General features: G+C 43.5%; 1 protein-coding gene across 4 annotated transcripts in view; it reads right to left on the bottom strand.

Annotated features, from left to right (window-relative positions):
- The window catches only part of LARGE1 (LARGE xylosyl- and glucuronyltransferase 1), a 633432-nt gene that overhangs the window by 331932 nt on the left and 274538 nt on the right, over positions 1 to 26962 (bottom strand). For all 4 annotated transcript variants that reach the window (XM_050745851.1, XM_050745855.1, XM_050745853.1 and 1 more), the window contains exon 4: positions 6103 to 6185. In XM_050745851.1, coding sequence (XP_050601808.1) covers positions 6103 to 6185 — 83 coding nt within the window. The remainder of the gene's footprint in view (positions 1 to 6102; positions 6186 to 26962) is intronic.

Below are 26962 nucleotides of genomic sequence, written 5' to 3'. Positions count from 1 at the left end.
ATATCCTGCCGTCTAGGTGATACAGACATATATTGTGCCATTTTCTACTGGGTAACGAACAAACCTTTGTCCTTTATAATTTGTATATATTTTTCTCATCCACCTTTCTTCTTCACCATAGAGGTTGTATGGTGACACAACCAAAAATATATTTAACACTGAAAACAAAAACACGATTATGCCCAGGCACGGTGGCTCACACCTGTAACCCCACCCAGCTCTTTGGGAAGCCAATGCAGGTGGATCATCTGAGGTCAGGAGTTTTGGACCAGCCAGGCTAACATGGTAAAACCCCATCTCCACTAAAAAAAACACAAAAAAAACTAGCCGGCCGTGGTGGCGCATGCCTATAGTCCCAGCTACTTAAGAGGCTGAGGCAGAAGAATCGGTTGAACCCAGAAGGTGGAGGTTTCAGTGAGCCGAGATTGCGTCAAGATCAGGCCACTGCACTCCAGCCTGGATGACAGGACAAGACTCTGTCTTAAAAAAAAAAAAACAAGATTACCTTTATTTCTACCACCCAAACACAACGTGCAAAAGTTCTATTTCTTATGTATTTTCTGCTAGTCTGTATTTTGACCCTGTATATGTGTACTGTCACATATATGCATGTGTTTATATATTGAAATATATACTATGCATCCCATTTTAAATTATATTTTCCCTTATTTTATATAAGCATTGCTTCATGGTATGCCATACTTTTCAAAACTGAGTACGTGGTTTACTATAAGAGAATGTTCCATTTTTTATTCTGTTCTTAAGTATTATCCAATTTTATAATTACAAAGCAATATTTTATAAAAGGCTTTTCTATTGGTAGAGTTATCTTTTTAAGGGAGAGTCCCTAAGGTGGGCATACTGGGTCAAGGTCTTCCCACATTGTATGAATTTCTCTCCAACAGGTCACAGCAATTGTCAGTGTTGGCATTAGTGTGCAAGTGTGCCTTTATTCCTTTTTTACTATCTTTTAAAAGATGTCATCAAGCTTATGGCAGAAGTAAAATTGATTTGATGTAACAAAGCAAGCCTTAAATGAAAATTTGCTAAAAATCTTGTCTGGAAAATAAATTTAATTACTGTAATTAACAGTGAAAGCCAAAAGAAGCATCCTGCACCACTATTATTATATTATTATTAACATTAGTAAGGTACTTCATTCGTCAATGTATTTTATAACCATGTATTAGTTAATCCCCATAATGTGCTTGGGAAGCAATGAAGCTATTTATAGCTGGACTTTCTGAGCCGAAAGTCTTTCAAAAGTCCTTTTGTCTTGATATCTCAACTCATCACCAGCATATCAATTCACAGAATCATTCCCATTTGTATAATTTCAGGGAAGACAGGAACTTCCATGGTAATTTGGTCCAAGGTGGTCAGTAGTCATTAAAATGGTGTATGGTAAATGCACCTGACAGCAACAACTTAAGCATACCCTGAGAATGACCCTGTATGACAGACGCACCTGAATGTGCGTTCTGAACTGGAGAATCCAGGAGAGGCCAACCTGGAGATTCATTCCTTGTCTATAAGAACCTTCGGAGCTCCCAAACTGTCCCACAGAATACAGGCCATAAGGGGAACTGAGGCCCTGAGTTTTGGGGTGATTGAAGTGGTGCTACTTGGCAACCTCCTGGTGCCACCCCGACTGGAGGTTGTTAGGGAAAGGGTGCTGGTATGGGTAGGCTTTGTGTCCCCACCCAAATCTCATCTTGAATTGAAATCCCTATAATCCCTATAATCACCACATGTCGAGGGAGAGACCAGGTGGAGGTTACTGAATTATGGGGGTGGTTTCCCCCATGCTGTTCTCATGATAGTGAGTGAGTGAGTTCTCACCAGATCTGATGGCTTTCTAGGGGGATCTTCCCCCTTCTCTCGGCACTTCGCCTTCCTGCCGTCTTGTGAAGAAGATGCCTCGCTTCCCCTTCACCTTCCGCCATGATTGTAGGTTGCCGGAGGCTTCCCCAGCCATGCTAAGCTGTGAGTCAATTAAACCCCTTTCCTTTATAAATTAACCAGTCTCAAGCAGTTCTTTATACTAGTATGAAAATGGACTAATACAGGTACTAAGTGAAAATGTTATATAAACTGCATGCCTTTCATAAGTAGTTGCAGTTTTCCTGCCCAGCCTGCTGCCACTGCGTCCTGGGGTTCTCCTGACCAGCCTGTTGCCACTGGGCTGTACATATGGCAGATCTGTCCAGCCCACTGCCACTGGAATCTCTTCCCATATATGTAAGCCCCCAGTTAAACCCAGTGTCTCATTTGCTGGCCCTGGGTCTCTTCTTTGGCCTCTTGAACCTGGTGCCATGCCCACTGGAGTAGACAGGGGCTCAGCATAACAAATGGGATGCAGAATTTTCATAGTACATACTAAGGATTTGCTTTCTTCTCAAGTCCCCACGCCGCCTTAAAAGTATGACATGCCATCAGCAGTTAATAATACTACTACTGCTATTTTTAAATTTCACATCTTTGTGCTGCACTGTTACTGTAGGAGTAAAAGTTTATACCCAACAGGATTCTTACAATTTCAACAACTATTAGATTATTTGATTTGCAGCTAAAGCAACAGGAATAAAATTTATACACAACATCAGAGGTTTTTATGACCTTTAACTTTGCCATAATTGAGAAATAGCATAATTGAATATCCACAATCATGCAAAGGCCCTTTCGTAGAAAGTGGGCTTTTTTTGTTGTAGTTGTTGTTAATCAGGGAGGGACCTGATACATCATGGCAACAAGTAGTAAATACATAAAAGGCTGAAGACCACTCATCTACTTCAATGCTTAGTGTACAAAATGCCTGGTTTTAAGCCACAAGATGAAGGCCGTAGTACTGAAAGGAGCCTTCAAAACTGCAGAGAAACAATAACAATGGGGAAAGGGCATCTCACCTCAGTTCAGAAGACAGTAGGTCAAGCCCCATTTGGTCATTTTTTATCTGGTGTTCCCATTTCCTCCTCAAATATACAACTGAAATCATAACTCCAACTGGACAGCGCTATGATGAAGAACTGACAGCCTCTATAGTGAACTGTGATCTATTCGTTGATTGCTTACTTCTCCTATCCACTTCCTCATTCAGGCTGGGCAGTGAATTTGACGCTTGCTAACTTGCCAGCTTGCGGCAGGCACATAAGGGGCTCAGCAAAAGAACCGCACTGGTGAGTCCAGTAGAAACAACTGAACTAATATGAAAATGTTTTAGACCAATAAGTTTTAGGGTGAACTGACACACAGCAAAAGTTAACTGATTAAAACAACTAAAGTCTAAAGAGTTAAAATGGCTGGGGGCAGTGGTTCACACCTGTAATCCCAGCGCTTTGGGAGGCCAAAGTGGGGGGATCACCTGAGGTCAGGAGTTCGGGACCAGCCTGGCCAACATGGAGAAATTCTGTCTCTACTAAAAATACAAAAAGTAGCTGGGTGTGGTGGCGGGCGCCTATAAAGCCAGCTACTTGGGGAGGCTGAGGCAGGAGAATCACTGAAATCCAGGAGGCAGAGGTTACAGTGAGCCAAGATTGCACCATCGTACTCCAGCCTTGACGACAAGAGCGAAACTCCATCTCAGAAAAATAAATAAATAAAAATAAAGTTAAAATGACCTGCTGAAAATCACTCAGCTATATAGTGTCATGAATGTGGAACTGAACTAAGTCTGGGCTGGATATATTAGTTAATTGATTGAATAATAAATATCTTCATGTTCTTTATTAATGAACTCCCCCAGATTGACTTGTCAAATAAGTTAACATTTATTGAGCATGTAATATGTGTCAGGTACTTTGCTAAGATACTAGAGACATAGAAAATGATGGCATGGGTTCTGCCTTCCAGAAAGCCCACATTCTGCTACAGCAGACCTATAATGAATACATATATAAAACATAGTGTAATAAATCTAATGATGGAAAGACGCACATGGTATTGTGAGCTGGTAGACGAGAAACCCCAACCCAGGCAGAAGGTTGGCTTCCTATTAGAAAAGATGCTTATGTAGTCTGAAAGGCTAAGAGGCAGTTTGCCAATGTGAGGGTGGGAGGATATGGAGAAGGAGGGAGAAATGGGTAGACGGAGCAGCAGAACGAGACACAACAGGCCGGACACGCTATGCGGGGGTTGGGGAGCTACAAGCAGTTCAGAGCTGCTGGAGTCTGAAGTCAAAGCAAAAAGAGGAGACAGAAAGCACCATGGAGATCAACCTGGTCTTTGTGCCATGGTAAAGAGGTTTGATTTCCACCCCTTGACAAGGAGAAGCCGCTAAAAGGTTTTGAGAAATCAGATGTGCCTGTTTGAAATGTCATTCTGGAATCACAGCAGATGATCTGAAGAGTAGAAACTGGGGAGGCAGGAAGGACACATGAAGGTGAGAGGACAGGTGGCCCTGAACGACACCAGTTGCCGTGGGGATGGAGAGAAAGGGGGAGAAAGTGAAAACTCTCAGAGGGAGAATCGCAAAGCACTGACTGCAGATGGGCTTGTTGAAAGACAGAGAGAAGGTGGAATCAATGATGAAATCCCAGTTCCTTGCAGGGTTGGTAGGTCTGGGAAGCCCACCATGGCTCCCATCTTTGTTTATGCGATTGACAGATTCAGGTGCAGCATTTTACATGGATCTCTGTTCAGTTGACCTCTGAAAACTTTTCACCACTATTCCTACCATGGAGAGCCTCCTGGATCCTGCCTCATCCACCCAATAGGTTTCCATGCTGTTGGCTACAGCTTTGGATAAGCTTCATCCAAACCTTTCGCAACAGTTTTAAAGCAGAGCCAAGGGCACTGGCTGGAACCGTGAACGCCATTCTGGATAGGACCCTGGGTATGTGTAGATGCCAATCAAAATAGTGAGGAACAGAAGAAAAGTTCCCTGAGAAAGCAGAAGCCAGTGCTGGAAGTGTCACAAGGAGAAGTGATGAGCATCCAGAGGCATTATCACTTCCAGGTAGAAGAACCACCAATCCTTAAGAAGATGGTTCCCATGGGGGATCCATCAGTCAATGGGGATCATCCACAGGTTGGGAAACTTTAATGTAAGGCAAGACTTTTCTAGTCAGAAATGCCCAGTAGTGGGACAGCCCACATCAGAATATAGGAAGTCAGTGGAACACCACAGACTAGGTGGATAAAACAAGAGAAATTTATTTTCCCACCATCTATGTGGCTAGAAGTCCAACATCTTTTGAGGCCGCTCTCTTGACTTGCAGATGGCCTCCTTCTCAATGTATGTTCACATGGTCTGTGTTTGGCACATGTCTGTATCCTAATCTCCTTTTTTTTTTTTTTTTTTTTAAAGGACACCTGTCACATTAGATTAGAGCCTACTCTAATGACCCCATTTTAATCTAATTAAATACCCTATCTCCAAATACAGTCGTATTCTCAGGTACCAGGGATGAGGGCCTCAACATAAGAATTGTGGTGGACAGGCCGGGCGCGGTGGCTCAAGCCTGTAATCCCAGCACTTTGGGAGGCCGAGGCGGGCGGATCACAAGGTCAGGAGATCGAGACCACAGTGAAACCCCGTCTCTACTAAAAAATACAAAAAATTAGCCGGGCGCGGTGGCGGGCGCCTGTAGTCCTAGCTACTCAGGAGGCTGAGGCAGGAGAATGGCGTGAACCCAGGAGGCGGAGCTTGCAGTGAGCCGAGATCGCGCCACTGCACTCCAGCCTGGGCAACAGCGTGAGACTCCGTCTCAAAAAAAAAAAAAAAAAAAAAAAAAAAAAAAGAATTGTGGTGGACATAACTCAATCCATAACACAACCTACCGACAAGGATGTATAACAACTGAGGTCTGGTAAATGCCAGGCAGGGGAAGCCGATAGAGAGACTGAAGCATCAGATTTGAGGCATCCTTTAAGATTGCATTAGGTCTGAGAGTTACAATTCTAAACATGGCAAGACAGCACCTAATCGCTGTCATTAAACATTGTTAACACAATCATCTCCTCAGGGTTTCAGACAAAAATTACACTTTTATGGCAGCTAGAATGATTGATGAGAAATTTTGCTGTTATTTAACCCTTCCCCAAGGAAATCCACAGGCAGGCAGTGACAGACCTCTGCCCACACAGCACAGAAGTTGTTCTTACCTATGGAACAGGACGGATTTGACCAGGGTGACGACATCCCGGCTGGCATTGTATCCGGCGCAGACAATAGCAACGTGGATTGTCTGGGAAGAAAAGAGGACAGGGTGAGCAGTCAGACAGACGGAAGGAGGCCTTCCTGGTGCTTCAGATCACACTAGAAAGAAAAATTGCCCTGATTTCTTTTTGGCATCATTAGAAAACAAAGGACACCGTCTGCAGCTGTGGAAAATAACTGAAGACAGTTTTATTAAGGCCCTTTTAATCGGTTTATGGAGCTATTATCATTTGGAAACCATTAAGTCTCCTTCCAATTACATTTTGGGGACAAGAGAGATGGTGATTGGCTCAAATAGGCAAACAGTGAGTCTCCTGTCCCCAAGCTGAGTGACAATGACAACTGGTTAAACAGAGAGGAAAGAAATACGTCCTGAAAGTATGAACCAACAATCGGGGATCTCAGACTAAGAAGTTATGGCTCGGAGAGTTTGTGAAATGTTCCCACAAGATGTGTTGGGTTAGAGTCAACCTAATAAAAGGGACAAAGGGGACACATGAACACCCCTGCACCCCATCTGGGATACAGTTCAAAGAACGGAAGACTGGCAGAACTGAAGGGAACCCAAGGGGTCATCTCAACTAAGTAGCCAGGAGCATGGGCCTCAGACATGAATCCTTGAACCCTCCAAGATGACCCTTGGAGAGCTGCAGGGTCCACTAACTCATTGCCACTTAAGCGTCATGACACGTGTCTTGCAGGATGGTGCTAAGGAGTGAGGGAATACGCTGCCCACCACACTGAGTTCCAATGATGCCAAAAAAGGACCTCCAGAGCCGGGCTTCCCAAATGGAGTGCCGAGGCACCTCAGTGTGCCATGACTGAATTACAGGTGACAAATATACTCATCTGTTTACGCCCTCTGAATTACTGGGCAGGGCTGGCATCCTCAAGCAACTTTTCTATTTTCCTCTTGCACCACAGCCGTTATCATTTTCTATGTGTAGCACAACTTGAAAAAGATCGGAAAGCACCATCCTAGGGCATCCCAGACAAGACATCATCATCCAGCCTCGGAAAGAATGGAGAGTTCACACTTCTGGATTTTGTCCTTTCTACTGAAGCACAGCCTTCCTTGAACGGAAACCTGCCTCTTAACACCCACTCCAGTTGCATTCTGTCCTGGGCGTATTGTAGAACGATGACGTTTCCTCCAGTACTCAATACATCCATTAAAGGAGGGCACCTGAGGGATGCCTTTTCTTTTCCAGAACTCCTCACAGCTCTTGCTCCCATGACATGGGCTTCCAGATACCTCGTTATCCCAACCAGCCATGTCAAAATGCAGTCCTGATATCTGGGCCCCTCCCATACAGGGTGACGTGACAATGTCCTCTGGTTTCCAGGCCTCCTTCATCACCCCTTTCTTACATCAGCACGGGAGGTTCGGCCATCAGGGATGAACCATCCCACAGCCTCAAATCCACATCCATGACCCATTTAACCCCAATGACCTTCACCCCACCTTGGACACCTATTCCCAGTACGAGAAACTGGACTTTGGCTTCATATAGAATCTAATTTTCTCAGAAATCCTACAATTATGGGCTTGCCATATGAATACGACTCTCAGAGCCTCATATCACTCTACCATTCCTCTTCCTCTATGGAGGGTCCCTTTGCCCTTGACTGTCAGGCTCCATGCCGGCCCCCACCAGGGTTCATCTGAACCATCACCCCACTCTGCTCTCATCTCCCCTATATACCCTACCCCCACACTCAAAATGCAAATTCCCAACCCAGATGGGTGCTACAGTCCCAGCCTCTGCTCTTATACCTGCTTCCAAGAAGAAAGAGGAGGGGAGATGAAAGAGAGGAATGAGAAGCATCACGAAAGCTAGTATGTAGTGAGCAAATGATGACATTCCAGGCACTGTGCTTAATATTACCAGATTTCAGGCTCACAGTTGTATGAGACAGGTACAATATTATCATTTTAGTATCACAGATCAGGAAACTCAGGCTTAGAGAATTGGGATTTGAATTCTGGAACAGATTGTTTTTGCTGTTTTCTGAGACAGAGTCTCACTTTGTCACCCAGGCTGGAATGAAGTGGTGTGATCTCAGCTCACTGCAACCTCCGCTTCCTGGGTTCAAGTGATTCTCCTGCCTCAGCCTCCTGAGTAGCTAGGATTACAAGCACCCACCACTATGCCCAGGTAATTTTTGTATTTTTAGTAGAGCTGGGATTTCACCATGTTGGTCAGGCTGGTCTCAAACTCCTGACCTCAAGTGATCCACTCACCTTGGCCTCCCAAAGTGCTGGGATTACAGGCATGAGCCATCGTGCCCCGCCTGGAACGGATTCTTAACCCTGGTGGTACATCAGAAACACTCAAAAGATTTTGAAGATATACTCTGTGCCCCAGGCCCTCCATCCCTCAGACCAGTAATTCACAGTCCCTGATGCCCAGGAGCTTCACATGCTCTACTGGAAGGCAGTACTTCTCAACCAGGGACAATTCACCTGCCTGTCCTCCAACCCTCAGGAAATCTGCCATGCCTGGAGGCAGTCTTGGATGTCACTACTTGGTGGGTCTGGGGTGGGGGACAGGGGGATGCTACTGGCATCTGTGAGTAGAGGCCAGGGATGCTGCTAAACATCCCGCAATGCACAAGACAGCCCCCAAAACAAAGACCTATCCTTCCCCAAAGGTCAAGAGGACTGCTGTTAGAAAACCCTGTATGAGGGATGAGGGAGCAAAATGAAGCAACATGAAGCGATGTCAGATCGCTCTGGGTTTTCTGGTACCTTTTTTTCAGGCTAATTTATGCATATTTTAATTTCTCCACCTGTAAAAGAAAGAGAGCACAGCTTATCTCTGGATAATATCTGTAAAAGACTCAGGATGAAAGATTATAATGCAGATGTAACTGTCACCATTTCAATCATGAGGGAAATGAATAGGAAAACGCCTGCACGTGGAAGACATAACTGGGAAGGGGATGAGAATGGGGAAAAACACGCTGAATCAGGCGCTTCAGAATCGCAAATATTGAAACATACGGCCTCAGAGATACCAAACTTTGTCTTGGCTTCAGGGTTCAGGGACTTTTTAAAACAGACCCATTAAATGCAAGCACAAGCATGCACATTCTCAAACACTTTACATAATTTTCCAATCTCTTTAGTTTCATCGAATACACCTGCCACCATGAATAAATGCATCACCTGGAGGCGGAGCAGCAGGGCCCTGCTACCCGGGAAAGCAGAAAATCACAGTGGCATCGACTATGCTCTTAGAGGAGTTTTGGGTGGTGCAAAATTTGCGGTTACAGAAGTGAACCATGAGTGGGGCAGGGGTTGGAGTGAGAATGGGGAGAGTAGGGAGAAAGATAAATGATCCTTGAAAGAATGGGGTCACAAAAATGGTTTTGTCCTATGACTTTAGGGCTTGAAGCTATTAAGTTCAGTTTTTAAGTTTCTTGGTGTGGTAGATTAAAAATGGTTACAACTACTCAACATTCCTCCTATCAAAGGGTGGGGTCTTGGTTCATGCCTGTGGCTCACTCTGAGAGGCCAAGGCGGGCGGATCATCTGAGGTAAAGAGTTCGAGACCAGCCTGGCCAACATGGTGGCACACATCATCACTGCTGGCTAATTTTGCTGGGTGTGGTGACTCATGCCTGTAATCCCAGCACTTTGGGAGGCCGAGGCGGGCAGATCACCTGAGGTCAGGAGTTTGAGACCAGCCTGGCTAACACGGTGAAACCCCGTTTCTACTAAAAATACAAAAAATTAGCCGGGCGTAGTGGCACGTGCCTATAATCCCAGCTACTCAGGAGGCTGAGGCAGGAGAGTCGCTTGAACCTGGGAGGCGGAAGGTGCACTGAGCCGAGATCTCGCCATTGTACTCCAGCTTAGGCAACAAGAGTAAAACTCTGTCTCAAACCGCACCCCCACTCAAAAAAACCCAAAAACCAAAAAACAAACAAACCAACCAAAGGTTGGGATCTGAATGTCAGAATCAGTGACCACTGGTCCTTGCACTAGGCCTTCCTCTCTCTACCCGCAGTTACGGTCATGCTTTGCTTAACAACACAGATGGCCGGGCACGGTGGCTCACGCCTGTAATCCCAGCACTTTGGGAGCCGAGGCGGGAGGATCATGAGGTCAGGAGATCGAGATCATCCTGGCTAACACGGTGAAACCCCGTCTCTATTAAAAATACAAAAAAAAAAAAAATTAGCCGGGTGTGGTGGCGGGCACCTGTAGTCCCAGCTACTCGGGAGGCTGAGGCAGGAAAAAGGCGTGAACCCGGGAGGCGGAGCTTGCAGTGAGCCGAGATCGCGCCACTGCACTCCAGCCTGGGCGACAGAGTGAGACTCTGTCTCAAAAAAAATAAACAAACAAAAAACCACAGATCTTCTGAGTAGCCTATCATCGTCAGGTGACTTTGTCTTCCGAGCAACTTTAGAGTGCACTTACACAACCCTAGATGGTATAGCCTTCAACACACAAAGGCTATATAGTAGAGTCTATTGCTCCTAGTCTACAAATGTGTATACATGATACTACACTGAATCCTGTAGACAACTGTAACACAATGGTGAGTACTTCTCTCTCTTAACATAGAAAAGGTACAGTAAAAATATAAGAGAAAAAAATGGTGCACCTGTATAGGGTATTCATCATGATTACAGTTCCCAGAAATGGAAGTAGCTCTGGGTGAGTCAGTGAGTGAGTGGTCAAAGAATGTGAAGGCCTGGGACATTCTAGTACACTACTGTGTACACTTAGTTCATAAACATGGTATACTTACACTACACTAAATTTATAAAAAATATTTTTCTGTCTTCAATAATAAATTAAACTTAGCTTACTGGAACTTTTTTACTTTACAAATTTTAAAAATTTTTTAACTATCTCTATTTTTAAAGAGATGGGGTCTTGCTATATTGTCCAGGCTGGAGTACGGTGGTTATTCACGGCCATGATCACAGCACACAACAGCCTCGAACTCCTGGGCTCAAGCAACCTTCCCGTCTCAGCTTCCAGAGTATCTGGGACTATAAGTGCGCCCCACTGTGCCTGGCTCTTAACTTTTGGACTCTTTTATAATAACACATAGTTTGAAACACAAACACCTTGTACAGCTGTATGAAAATATTTTTCTTTATATTCTTATTCTATAAGCAGTTTTCTATTTTAAAAATAATTTAAGTTTTAAAATTGTTTTGTTAAAAACTAAAACACAAACACACACCTTAGCCTAGGCCTACATAGAGTCAGGATCATCAATATCACTGTCTTCTACCTTCTTACCTTGTCCCACTGGAAGGTCTTCAGGGGCATTAACACACACGGAGCTGTCATCTCCTGGGATAATAATGCCTTCTGAAATACCTCCTGAAGGACCTGCCTGAGGCTGTTTTACAGTTAACTTAAAAAAAAAAAACATAAGTAGAAGGAATACACTAAAATAATGATAGTATGATAAATACATACACTAGTAACAGCCATTTTTTATCAAGTATTATGTACTGTACATAATTGCACTATAGTTTTATACAAATGGCAGTGCAGTAGGTTTGTTGACACCAACATCACCAAACACGAGTAATGTGTTGCATGTGATGTTAAGATGGCTATGATGTCACTAGGCAACAGGAATTTTTAGTTCCATTATGATCTGATGGGAGCGGTGTGGTATATGCAGTCCGCTGTTGACAGATGTCATTAGGCAACATGTGACTGTATAGACGTAACACTCATGTTTCTCTGTCACAAAGTCCAGATGGAGGATGATCTGATGTTCTCATTTGCCCCTCCAACTCACTCTCTACCCTTCTCCTAATTGTCCTATGTCTGGAGAGTCTGGCCTTTTGTTTAGTTTTTTGAGACCGAGTTTCTATCTGTCACCCAGGCTGGAATGCAGTAGTATGACTTCAGCTCACTCCAACTCTACATCCCATGTTCAAGCAATTCTCTTGCCTCAGCCTCTCAAGTAGCTGGGACTATAGGCATGCGGCCATCATGCCCAGCTACTTTTTGTATTTTTAGTAGAGATGGGGTCTGGCCATGTTGGTCAGATTGGTCTTTAACCCCTGGCGTCATGTGATCTACTCACCTCGGCCTCCCAAAGTGCTGGGATTACAGGTGTGAGCCACCGTGCCTGGCCGAGTCTGACCTTTATAGGCCAAGTTAAGTGGGCTCCTTTTGCCTCAGATTTCGGGTTGAGTTTGGTCACTGGGAGGCACCAGTGGGGGTCTCAGAGGTCAGATTTCCCCGGCTTCTGTCAGGGGCCCGATCCCACAGTTCCAGTCCTTACTGGGTTCCTTAACACCTTCCTGCCTGTGTATTGCCTCCCCTCAGCGACCTCTTGGCCCCTCCTGGAACCATTTCGGCCCCTGAGCATGCAAGCTGCAACCTGCCAGGACCTGCCCAACACTGAGGACCTTTCCTCAGCATCCCACGTATCCTGTTGGCTGGAAAGAAAGCACAGAAGACTTTCAGCCATTCATAGATAATTTCTGATCCCTAAAGGAAACGGCACCAATGTAACCAACTTGAGAATTTATACATTTTATACTTTTTAAAAGTTTTACAAAGCTCTTGAGTAATGAACCATAAAAGCTCTTTCTAAGGCAACGCTAAGGCTTCCGCTCATTTCCTGTCATCCTAGACATGGTGCCCAGCACACCTTGAATCTTGCAGGCTGTACCTGATGATACAGGGAAGGTAGTGCAGAACTGTGAACTGGGTTCATTCCTGACCCCGCTGGGGTCAAGGGATGACCTTTGTCTTAGAACCTGCACAAAAGATTCATAACATTGATGTTTTTAGAGTTGCCAGCGTTCCAGGCACTGTGCTGGGCTTGGAGGAAATAAAGGTACATTTTAAGACAATCCCCATTCCCCAAAGTCAGGTGCAGAGACAATATGATAGCTAACCAGGAGATCCCACAGGAGAATGAGAACGATCCTACGATGGCAAGCTCGGTGTCTTTGTATCCCACAGTGGCCAGCATCACCCAGATAGAGACAATGTAGGGAGAGCATCCTGGAGGAGAAGGCATTTCAGTGACTACACAAGAGCAACTGGTGATATCAGGGCCAGCCTGGATTTGTGACTTTGTGCTGGTCAGGCTCTATGAAAACCTGAAAAACAAAGTTCTCCGTGCTCTGCCTCCCAGCAAGAAAGAATCCCCAGGGGGCAGTTTTTCACACACAAATACAGGGAAAAAAATCATCGTCCCAGAAGAAATTCACACCAAACTAACGGATGCCAGGCAAGCTGTGGCCCTGGCACAAGCCTTCAACACCCTGTCAGCCCTGCTTCTCTTGCCCACAGGGCCTGGTGCCCCCTTCAGGCCATTCTGCCTGGGGGCACGATTCACTTAAAACCTCTCCTATCAGAGAGACTGAGGGAGTGAGAGGTGAAACCCATTTAAACTTGGGCATCAGGTGTGCTATGGAAAGACAGGCTCAGCCCAGATTCTGGATGGCAGCTGCAGACTTTTGGTGGGGTTGAGGGGGACAGGCAAGACCTCCCAGAGGACAGATGCTCTGAGAGCTGGGGAGAAGCAAACAGCTGGGGTCAGACAGGCAGCAGCGAGAGTCGGAGGCAGGTGCAACGTAGTGTGAAAATCCCGCAACAAGAGTAGAGAGATCTTGATTGGAGCCACAACCTCAAAGCTAAGTGGCTGCGTGACCTTGGAAGAGTTATTTAGTGTCCCTGAGCTTCACTTGCCTCATCCGTAAAATGGAGATAAAAATAGCTACTGATTGGGTTGTGTGAGGATCAAATGAGTGCAATAAAGTATCCCTAATAAATCAATTCTTATTAATGTTTCCTGCATGAACAAACAGCACAAGACGCTGTTCAGAGTCCTCCTGGTTTGACTTCATCATCTGTATAACGGGGGACATAATCTTAAAGGGCTTGTTGAGGACACAGAGTACGTGGCTCTCCAACTCCAGTATGCATCAGAATCACCGGGGGGGGCTTGTTAAAACAGAGTGCGGGCTATTCCCCAGTTTCTGATCCAGGATCTCTGGAGTGGGGGTCTGAGAACAGTCTGCATCCAGGTGACATTGCTGCTGCTGGCCCAGGGACCACACTTTGAGAACCGCTGCTCTAGCAGAAGCACTTCGAAGAGACTCTATAGTAAAAACTCAACAGATGTTAACTGTGATTATTTTGAGAGAGTATGAGGGTGTGCAAATAATCTATTTCCAATTCCTCTCAAGTAGAGGGCACCACTTTTCTTCACTTGGGTAAGACAAGGAAGGGCTGCGTTCTTCTTACAGCTACTACCACGTGTCCCAAGGCCTTGGAATTTGTTACTCTTTTCAGGGTGAGGAAAAATGGAAAAAGAGATGAGAATGGGTGCAGGCTTCTACCTAAGCAATTTCTGAGAATGACCATATGGTCTAAGAAGGATGTGTGTTTGGAGTTCTGAGCTAAGAATCCTAGGCCAAGCGTGGTGGCTCACGCCTGTAATGCCAGCACTTTGGGAGGCCAAGGCAGGTGGGTCACAGGTCAGGAGTTCGAGAGGAGCCTGATGAAGATGGTGAAACCCCACCTCTACTCAAAAAATACAAAAATTAGCTGGGCGCAGTGTTGGGTGCCTATAATCCTAGCTACTTGGGAGGCTGAGGCATGAGAATCACCTGAACCCAGGAGGTGGAAGTTGCAGTGAGCCGACAGTGCGCCACTGCACTCTAGCCTGGGTGACAGAGCAAGACTCTATCTCCAAACAAACAAACAAACAAAAAGAATCATGGAGTATCCGAACCCCGGCCCATTTCCTAGGATGCAGACTGTACAGGGGAACGAGGCCCTTTATTTTTGGTTAAGTAATGGTTGCAGGGTGGAGACTGCTAAGTGAAAACACATTATCAACTGCATGCTTTTTACAAATGGTAGCAGTTCTGCTGTTCAGCCTGCGGTCACTGGTCCACCCCTGTATGTAAGTTCTCCACAAACCTTGTCTCCTTCACTGGCTCTGAGTCTCTTCTTCAACCTCTCGAACATGGTGTTGTCCTTATTGGAGTCAACAGGGGTCCAGTATGATACAGTAGTGCCAGCTAAGTGATTTGGGGCAAATTATCTAACCTCTTGGATCCTCAGTCACTGCCTCTATCGAACAAAGGATTTAGAATTTCTATACAGCATTTTCCTAATATCCAGGTTTTTCCCAAATTCAAGCTGAAGAAGGTAAGACACAGAGTGGTTAAGTAACTTGCCCAAGGTCCGAGGGCTCAGTCAGTCCATGACGAAGTGATGGGTTGAATTCACGGTCCTGCTGTTAAGCCTGCAGTAATGGCCTCAATAAAACACATATGTACCTATTAACATTTTAAAAACATATGGCAAATGTGCCCTCTCAAATCAGCTTACAAACCTCCAGGATTTGGGACACCACTGATCTAAATCTGTCTACTCTAAATGCTGAACCACAGATGCAAAGACAAAATTATTTCAATTATGCAGAAAATGGAAGTAGATGTACCTCCTGGCTTTGTAAGCCAAGCCTTCAGGGGCTCAGCAAGGAACAGGTGTGACCACATGGGTTCCAGGGCCTGGTGTGAGAACAGGGAGTCTCTGGGTGTCCCCTCCATGGACAAGGCACATAAATGGATGATGAATGAATGAACCATCTGGGATTTTCTATCCTGCATATCCCAACCTGCTTTAGGATTGACTTGTTTGTGTTATGAAGAGCATAGCCACCTGAGAAATCAGAAACCCAAATTTTACACAGAAAACATATTAAAGGATGAGACCGATTTTGGGGTCGGTGAAGAGAAGTGTAATCGATACAGGGAGACCCATGTCTGTGGTGGGTGGGTTATCTAACAACAATCCAATACTGATCCATCATGGGAGCCTCTGGAAGACAGGCCTGGTCCAAAAAGTCCACACACATTAGCCAGACAATCACTCAACAATGATCATTGTAGCGCTATGCTATGGTCATGCTAGATGACTCATCAAGCTTTCTTGCTTTTAGAATGTGCCTTCATTCTAGAATGCTCTGCCCCTTCACCTCACCTATCCAACTCTTCCCCACATTTCAAGACATAACTCCACCTCTTGGGACCTCAGTTTCCTCATCTATAAAGAGGAGTAAGAAATGTGTCAACTATTTATTTTAGAGACAGGGTCTTGCTCTGTCACCCAGGCTGGAGTGCAGTGGCACAATCATGGCTCACTGCAGCCTCAAATTCCTGGGCTCAAGTGATCCTCTCACCTTAGCTTCCCAAGAAGCTGGGATTATAGGTGTTCTCCACCATGCCCAGCTAAATTTTGTTTTTTTTTTTTTTTTTGGAGAGATGGGGTCTCGCTAAGTTCCCCAGGCTGGTCTTGAACCCCTGTGTTCAAGTAATCCTTCCACTTCGGCCTCCTAAGGTACTAGGATTACAGGCATGAGCCACCGTGCCCAGCCCCATGTTGGGCAAATTAACTGAGATGACTCGCGTAAAGGGCTTAGAGCCTGGTACCTTGTAAGTAATGGGTATGTATCAGCAATCATCAATAATAATAACAATTATAGTCTATTGTAAGCAGAAGGTTCTACATTTAAGATCTGAGCCCAAAATTTCCTCAAATGTTAGGCATTAAATTCTTTTCTTCTTACTCTTTCCTCTACCTTCAAGTAAGGTTGGGATAGTATTTTTCCCATCATTGAAAGGAAGGTCTTCAAGGTACCCAATTCCCTCTGTTCCATCAAATGCTGACATTGCCTGTCTCCTCTCCCCAGATAACACAGGAATGAGGAGGTGAGACACCTGACTCATCATCTGGGCTGTGGTTGCAACTTTGTAACCTTAGGCAAAACCCTTTCATTGTTTTTAAAATGAGAGAGTTGCATCTTTACTTGTTGTTATTCTCAGTGGCACAATATCTAAAATAAATTTTACAAGAAAGCACAATATGCAACAACAGAAGGCTACTCTGAGGCCAGAAGACAAGGGGCTGGCAGAGATATGGTCCCTTGCTTTGGCCATAGTGTGGGAGCCAGCCTCCAAGACTGTCCCCAAAGATCCCTGCCCCCAATTTTCATGCCCTGTGTGAAAACCCTGTGCCTATACTGTGTCAGAGCTGGGCTGTAGGACCAATGGAATTCAGTAGAAGTAATGGTATATGACATCCGAGGCTAAGTTATAAAAGTCATTGCAGTTTTTTACTTCTTCTCCATTTAAACTGCTTACTCTGGGAAAAACTAGCTGCTATGTTATGAGAACACTTGAAGGAAATGAGAACTCCAATCATGTGAGTAAACTACATGGATGCAGAGTCTTCAGCCCCAATCAAGCCTTCGGATGACTGCAATCCCTGATGTCATCTTAATTGCAATCTCTTTAAAGATTGAGAGTCATAATCCCCAACCAAGCTGCTCCCAGATTCCTAATTTTCAGAAACTGTACGAGATAATAAATGCTTGACATTTTAAGTTGTTAAGTTTTGAGGGTATCTGGCTGTGTAGCAATAAATAACTCACATACAGGGAGGGTACCTAAGGTGCCCTGAAAACAACTGCACGAGACAATACCACCAGGTTCCTTCCAGCTATAACATCCCCTAATTCCAGGGCCTGAAATTTAAAGAAGACATTTTTATTTTTGTGGATTTACATCCTTGAAGAAGCCCCAAAGAAGGCATATGAAGCTAATGAAATGTGAGCCTAAATGCTATGATAGTATCCTCCAACAGCAATGTGGGATATGGGAAGATAGCTGGCAAATCCCCTCACTGCTCGGTTATCATGTAAAGTCCATGAAGATACAATAAAAAAAGAAAGAAAAAGTGCATCAAAATACTGCAGGGTTAGTTAGGACCCAGAATATACAGGTGAGAAGCATCGAGTTTTATAAACATGTTGCCTCCAGCAAATACCAATGTCCCACTGAGCTAAAAAATACATCCATAGTCTGGAAAATAATTTAAAACATTCCAATTTCTTTTAGAAGAACAGACAGATCTTTGCCTAAACTCACTGAGGAATGATTACCTCGCGGGGCTGCTAAAGCCCCCAAGGTGAAAGATGATCCCCATGACTGGTGACCCTAAAGTCTGCAGAGGTGAGGCCCCTGTGAAAAACACAATAAGGATCTGGGCTCAGCAGCTGATGAGAGTCTGGGTCCTACAAGCTCTAATTCACAGAGCTTCAGTGCAATGGTTCAAAGAACAGGTTTTAGAATGAAACTGCCTAGGTTTAATCCCAAGCTCCACCTCTTTCTGGCTGTGTGACCCTGAAATAACGACAAAACCTTTCCTAGCAGTTTTCTAATCTGTCAAATGAAGAAAGTACGTTGTGTGAATTACATGAGATATTTTATGTAAAGCTCTAGCATGATGTCTGATACATTTCAAGGACTGATTAACTGTTATTACTATAATACATTACTACTGAGAAATGAAGTTCAAAGCAAGGAGCAGAAGGAAAAACAAGTACTTCCTTAAGGAGTGGTCTGACATCAGAGGGTAACATGCATTAACTTTCCATAATAACAATATCCATTGTGTCAGTTCTTAAGTACATCAACAAATTCCTAGATATTACTCTCACTGAGAGATGGGTATGTGCCGAGTGGGCTTTTATGACCATTTCAACTAACAGAAAACACTATCAGCAGAAGTGACACTGTGTGGCTTCTGAGGCCAGGTCATGAAAAGTGCTTCCTTTCTGCTTTGCTTACAGGAATACTTGTAGTTAAAGCCTTTAGCTGCCATGTAAGCAAGCAGCTGACTACCTAGAGCCGCCATGTTGTGAGGAAGCTCAAACTAGCCCATGCAGAGACCACATGAGGACCTAAGTCTAAAAGAAAGGGAGGCTGGGTGGGCACCCACTGTTCCAGCATTGTACTGTTCCAGCTCCAGCCACACACTAATGCCACCTGTATGAGGGACCCCATACCAGAACCACTCAGCTAAGCCCTTCTGAAATCTCTGACCCACAGAAACCATGAGAGTTAATAAAATAATTGGTGCTGTTTTAAATCATTTAACTGTTAGCTGATTTTTCAGGTAGCAGTGGAGAAGTAGAATATTTATAATGAGTATATGCGACACTCCTACACAGTTAGCTTCCTCTGCCTCCACCTCATTTCATCCTCACAATTGCACTGGGAAGAACATGTTATTATTTTCATTTTATAATGATGAAATAGACTCCCAAAAGGTAACTGAATTGTCTAAGGTCACAAGACTAATGAGTAGCAAAGGAAAGTCTCCTGTTCAGGAATCTAATGCTAGTTCCAGTGACTGTTTTTTCTTCTGTACAATAGCTGAGTCCCAGAATAGACCTGAACTGGAAAGGCAAGAAAAATACACATATCCATACACACATGTGAATGAGTGAAGATCAAAGGGGATCATTCTGCTCCAACTTCTGAGGCACACAGAGGCCAGTCCATCACTGAAACAGCACTGCCCAGGCAACAGAAATAAGCAAGAGTAAGACAGGCAGCTATTTGAAACACACATAATTACCAAATGATAAGAGGGCAAAGGGACTGATGAGGGCCCGTTGTTCCTATCACCAGACAGCTCAGCTGACAGCCTTGGCATTGTGATAGAAGAGTTTTCAGAAATGCTTTTCGGAGCCCAGAGAAGTTTCAGCAACACCCACAGATGGTGGCAGCATCCCTGGTTACGTGGCCCTGTACCGTGACAGGATGTCAAGATGAGCTTCAGCACTTGGAACCAAAAAGCGCTGTGATGAAGAGAGTTTCTATTTTGACTCCACTGACTGACATTTCTTGTCTGCCTCTATGGCTTTTTCATTAAAATCCTTAAAGACACCAAACGATGGAGACAGAGGAAGCGTACTGCTCATGGGCAGGAGGCCAGCAGCTTGCGGAGAGTGTGCTTTGAAATATGGCTGCAGCAGGCCAAGACTTTTAAGCGCGTCTACTGGAGCTTCTGAACAGGACCAGGGGTTTATCACAGAAGAATTCTACCAAAAATAACTTTTTAAGAATCTAAGAAGTTAACGTGATCAGTAAACACAAAGAAAGAGAAGAAAAACAAAACCTAATTCTTAGGTGCAAAAGACTAGAAAATAAGTTATACTAAAAGTCAACGTGGCTGCCCAGGCAGACACCCAGCTAGCTGCAGGAATTTTTGTTCATACCCTGGTGGAGGCTGGAATCCCAGCGAGACATAACCGGTCACTCCCCTGGAAAGGGGGCTGAAGGTAGGGAGCCAAGTGGTCTCACTCAACAGGTTCCACTCCCACAGAGCCCAGCAAGCTAAGAACCACTGGCTTGAAATTCTCCCTACCAGCACAGCAGTCTGAAGTCTACCTGGGATGACTGAGCTTGATGGGGAAAGGGGCGTCCGCCATACTGAAGCTTGAGTACGTGGTTTTTCCCCTCACACTGTTAACTCTGACTGTGCAGAATTCACTACAGCATGGCAAAGCACCTGGGGCCAGACTGCCTCTCTAGATTCCTCCTCACTGGGCAGGGCACCTCTGAAAGAAAGGCAGCAGTTCCATTCAGGGGCTTAGAGATAAAACTCCCATCTCCCTGAGACAGAGCACCTGGGGGAAAAGGCAGCTGTGGGTGCAGCTTCAGCAGACTTAAACGTTCCTGCCTACTGGCTCTGAAGACAGTAGTGGATCTCCCAGCACAGCACTTGAGCACTGCTAAGGGACAGACTCTGCCTCCTCAAGAGGGTCACTGACTCCTGTACCTCCTGATTGGGAGACACCTCAAACAGGAGAGCTCCAGATGGCATCAGGCAGGTGCCCCTCTGGGACAAAGCTTCCAGAGGAAGGAGCAGGCAGCAATCTTTGCTGTTCTGCAGCCTCCACTGGTGATACCCAAGCAAACAGGGTCTGGAGTGGACCCCCACCAAACTCCAGCAGACCTGCAGAAGAGGGGCCTGACTGTTAGAAGGAAAACTAACAAACAGAAAGCAGTAACATCAACATCCACAAAAAGGATGCCCACAAAAAAAACCCTATCCAAAGGCCATCGGCATCCAAGATCAAAGGTAGATAAATCTACGAAGATGAAGAAAAACCACTGCAAAAATGCTGAAAATAACAAAAACCAGAATGCCTCTTCTCCTCCAAATGATTGCATCTCCTCTCCAGCAAGGGCACAAAACCGAATGGAGAATGAGTTTGACAAATTGACAGAAGTAGGCTTCAGAGGGTGGGTAATGAGAAACTCCTCCGAGCTAAAGGAGTATGTTCTAACCCAATGCAAGGAAGTGAAGAACCTTGAAAAGAGGTTACAGGAAATGCTAACTAGAAAAACCAGTTTAGAGAAGAACATCAATGACCTGATGGAGCTGAAAAACACAGCACGAGAACTTCGTGAAGCATACACAAGTATCAATAGCTGAATCAGTCAAGTGGAAGAAAGGATATCAGAGATTGGAGATAAACTTAATCAAATAAAGCGTGAAGACAAGATTGGGGGGGGGGGGGAAGAAAACGAATGAACGAAGTCTCCAAGAAATATGGGACTATGTGAAAAGACCAAACCTACATTTGATTGGTGTACCTGAAAGTGATGGAGAGAATGGAACCAAGTTGGAAAACACTCTTCAGGATATTATCCAGGAGAACTTCCCCCAACCTAGCAAGACAGGCCAACATTGAAATTTAGGAAATACAGAGAACACCACAAAGATACTCTTCCAGAAAGGCAATCCCAAGACATAATCATCACATTCTCCAAGGTTGAAACAAAGGAAAAAATGTTAAGGGCATCCAGATAGAAAGGTCAGGTTACCTATGAAGGGAAGCCCATAAGACTAACAGTGGATCAATCTGCCGAAACCCTACAAGCCAGAGAGTAGGGGCCAATACATTTTTAAAGAAAAGAATTTTCAAACCAGAATTTCGTATCTAGCCAAACTGTGTTTCATAAGTGAAGGAGAAATAAAATCCTTTACAGACAAGTAAATCCTCCTGAAGCATTTTATCACCACTAGGCCTGCCTTACAAGAGTTTCTGAAGGAAGCACTAAATATGGAAAGGAAAAACTGGTACCAGCCACTGCAAAAACATACCAAATTATAAAGACCAATGACACTATGAAGAACCTGCATCAACTAATGTGCAAAATAACCAGCTAGCATCATGATGACAGGACCAAATTCACACATAACAATATTAACCTTAAATGTAAATGGGCCAAATACCTCAGTTAAAAGACACAGACTGGCAAATTGGATAAAGAGTAAAGACTCATCCGTGTGCTGTATTCAGGAGACCTATCTCATGTGCAAAGACACACATAAGTTCAAAATAAAGAAACTGAGGAATATTTACCAAGCAAATGGAAACCAAAAAACAAAACAAAACAAAACAAAAAAACAACCAGGGAATGCAAGCCTAGTCTCTGATAAAGCAGACTTTAAATCAACAAAGATCAAAACAGACAAAGAAGTGCATTACATAACGGTAAAGGGATCAATGCAACATGAAGAGCTAACTATCCTAAATATATACGCACCCAATACTGGAGCACCCAGATTCATAAAGCAAGTTCTTAGATATCTACAAAGAGACTTAGACTCCCACAAAATAATAGGGGGAGACTTTAATACTCCATTGTCAGTATTAGACAGATCAACTAGCAGAAAATTTACAAGAATATTGAGAACTTGAACTCAGCTCTGGACCAAGCAGACTTAATAGATATCTACAGAACTCCCCACCCCAAATCAACAGAATATACATTCTTCCCAGCACCATAAAGCACTTATTCTAAAATCAATCACATAATTGGAAGTAAAACACTCCTCAGCAAATGCAAAGAAAGGAAATAATAACAAACAGTCTCTCACACCACAGTGCAATCAAATTAGAACTCAGGATTAAGAAACTCACTCAAAATCGCACAACTACATGGAAACTGAACAATGTGCTCCTGAATGACTACTGGGTAAATAACGAAATTAAGGCAGAAATAAATAAGTTCTCCGAAACTAATGAGAACAAAGACACAACATACCAGAATCTCTGGGACACAGCTAAAGCAGTGTTTACGGGAAATTTATAGTACTAAATGTCCACAACAGAAAGCAGGAAAGATCTAAAATTGACACCCTAACAACTAGAGAAGCAAAGGCAAACAAATTCAAAACCTATCAGAAGACAAGAAATAACTAAGTTTGAGCAGAAACAAATGGAAAAACATTCCATGCTCATGGATAAAGGAGACAGAGACACGAAAAATCCTTCAAAAAAACCCCAGTGAATTCAGGAGCTATTCTTTTGAAAAGATTAACAAAATATATAGGCCACTAGCTAGACTAATAAAGAAGAAAAGGGAGAAGAACCAAATAGACACAATAAAAGATAATAAAGGGGATATTACCACTGATTCCACAGAAATACAAACTACCATCAGAGAATACTATAAACATCTCTACACAAATAAACTAGAAAATCTAGAAGAAATGGATAAACTCCTGGACATATACACCCTCCCAAGATTAAACCAGGAAGAAATCAAATCCCTGAATAGACCAATAACAAGTTCTGAAGTTGAGGCAGTAATGAATAGCCTACCAACCAAAGAAGGCCCAGGACCAGATGGATTCACAGCCAATTCCTACCAGAGGTACAAAGAGGAGCTGGTGTCTTCCTTCTGAAACTATTCCAAACAACAAAAAAGAGGGATTCCTCCCTAACTCATTTTATGAGGCCAGCATCATCCTGACACCAAAACCCGGCAGAGACACAACAAAAAAAGAAAATTTCAGGCCAATATCCCTGATGAACATCGATGGAAAAATCCTCAATAAATACTGGCAAACCGAATCCAGCAGCAGCACATTAAAAAGCTTATCCACCACTATCAAGTTGGCTTCATCCCTGGGATGCAAGGCTGGTTCAACACACAGAAATCAATAAATGTAATCCATCACATAAACAGAACCAATGACAAAAACCACATGATTACATCAATAGATGCAGAGAATGTCTTCGATAAAATTCAACACCCCTTCATGCTAAAAACACTTAATAAACTAGGTATTGATGGAAAAAATCTCAAAATAATAAGAGCTATTTATGACAAACCAATAGCCAATATCATACTGAATGGGCAAAAGCTGGAACCATTCCCTTTGAAAACTAGCACAAGACAAGGATGCCCTCTCTCATCACTCCTATTCAACACAGTATTGGAAGTTCTGGCCAGGGCAATCAAGCAAGAGAAAGAATTAAAGGGTATTCAAACAGGAAGTAAGGAAGTGAAATTGTGCTGTTTGCAGATGACATGATTGTATATTTAGAAAACCCCATCTTCTCAGATCAAAACTTCTTAAGCTGATAAGCAACTTCAGCAAAATTTCAGGATACAAAACCAATGTGCAAAAATCACAAACATTCTTATACACTAATAACAGACAGAGAGTCAAATCATGAGTGAACTCCCATTCACAATTACTACAAAGAAAATAAAATACTGAGGAATACAACTTACAAGGGATGTGAAGGACCTCTTCAAGGAGAACTAAAAACCACTGCTCAAGGAAATAAGAGAGGACACAAACAAATGGAAAAACATTCCATGCTCATCGATAGGAAAATCAATATCATGAAAATGGCCATACCATCCAAAGTAATTTATATATTCAATGCTATTCCCATCAAGCTACCATTAACATTCTTCAAAGAAACAGAAAAAACTACTTTAAATTTCATATGGAACCAAAAAAGAGCCCGTAGAGCCAAGACAATTTTAAGCAAAAAGAACAAACCTGGAGGCATCATGCTACCTGACTTTAAACTATACTACAAGGCTACAGTAACCAAAGGAGCATGGTACTCCTACAAGGCTAGATTAACCAAAACAGCATGGTTCTGGTACCAAAAGAGATATATAGATCAATGGAACAGAATAGAGGCCACAGAAATTAACCGCACATTTACAACCTTCTGATCTTTGACAAACCTGACAAAAACAAGAAATGGGGAAAGGATTTCCTATTTAATAAACAGTGCTGGAAAAACTGGCTAGCTATATGCAGAAAACTGAAACTGGACCCCTTCCTTACATCTTATATAAAAATTAACTCAAGATGGATTAAAGACTTAAACATAAGACCTAAAATCATAAAATATCCAGAAGAAAACCTAGGCAATACCATTCAGGACATAGTCATGGACAAAGACTTCAAGACTGAAACACCAAAAGCAGTGGCAACAAAAGCCAAAATTGACAAATGGGATCTAATGAAACTAAAGAGCTTCTGCACAGCAAAAGAAATTATCATCACAGTAAACAGGCAACCTACAGAATGGCAGAAAATTTTAGCAGTCTATCCATCTGACAAAGGGCTAATATCCAGTATCCACAAGGAACTTAAACAAATTTACAAGAAAAAAACAAATGACCCCATCAAAAAGTGGCGAAGGTATGAAGAGACACTTCTTAAAAGAAGACATTTATAAAACCAACAAACATGTGAAGAAAATCTCAGCATCACTTCTCATCAAAGAAATGCAAATCAAAACCACAATGAGATACCATCTCATGCCAGTTAGAATGGTGATCATTAAAAAGTCAGGAAACAACAGATGCTGGAAAGAATGTGGAGAAATAGGAATGCTTTCACACTGTTGGTGGGAATGTAAATAAGTTCAATCATTGTGGAAGACAGTATGGTGATTCCTCAAGGATCTCAAATGAGAAATACCATTTGACCCAGCAATCTACTGGATATATACCCAAAGGATTATAAATCATTCTACCATGAAGATACATGCACATGTATGTTAACTGCAGCGCTATTCACAATAGCAAAGACTTGAAACCAACCCAAATGTCCATCAATGATAAACTGGATAAAGAAAATGTGGCACATAAACACCACGGAATACCATGCCGCCATAAAAAAGAATGAGTTCATGTCCTTTGTGGGGACATGGATAAAGCTGGAAAACATCATTCTCAGCAAGCTAACACAGGAATAGAAAACCAAACACCGCATGTTCTCACTCATAAGTGGGAGCTGAACAACGAGAAAGCATGGACACAGGGAGGAGAACATCACACACCGGGACCTGTCGGGCGGTGGGGAGCAAGGAGAGGGAGAGCGTTAGGACAAATACCTAATGCATGTGGGGCATAAAACCTAGATGATAGGTTGATGGGTACTGCAAACCACCATGGCACATGTATACCTATGTAACAAACCTGCAAGTTCTGCACATATATTCCAGAACTTAAAGTTTAAAAAAAAAAAAAAAAGTCAATGAGTTCAAGGTCTGAATTCCTATATGACTATTTTATTTTTCAAGGAACACAGGGATAAAGAAAATTCATCAATCCTATGTGCTGCTCCTTAAAGCTGTGGTTTCCTTTTTTTGTTTTGTTTTGTTTTGTTTTTTCAGATGGAGTCTCACTCTGTTGCCCAGGCTGGAGTGCAATGGCATGACTTCAGCTCACTGCAACCTCTGCCCGCCAGGTTCAAACGATTCTCCTTCCTCAGCCTCCCAAGTAGCTGGGATTTCAGGTACCCTCCACCATGCCCAGCTATTTTTTCTGTATTTTTAGTAGAGACAGGGTTTCACCATGTTGTCCAGGCTGGTCTCCAACTCCTGACCTCAGGTGATCCACCCACCTCGGCCTGCCAAAGTGCTGGGATTATAGGCGTGAGCCACTGTGCCCAGCCTAAAGCAATGGTTTCCAAACAATCTCTCCTATCTTAGAATCATCTGGATATATTATTTTGTTAAATACCCATATTCTCAGGTGCTACTCCCAGAGATTCTCAGTCAGTAGATCTGGGGTAGGTCCCATGAATATGCATTTTTGATATGTAATTCAAACACTCAACTAAATTTGAGAACCACCCATGTGATAGACATTGTTCACTGT

Source organism: Macaca thibetana, chromosome 10 (assembly GCF_024542745.1).
Source record: "Macaca thibetana thibetana isolate TM-01 chromosome 10, ASM2454274v1, whole genome shotgun sequence".
Classification (NCBI taxonomy): domain Eukaryota; kingdom Metazoa; phylum Chordata; class Mammalia; order Primates; family Cercopithecidae; genus Macaca; species Macaca thibetana.
This window is presented reverse-complemented; position numbering and strand designations above follow the sequence as displayed.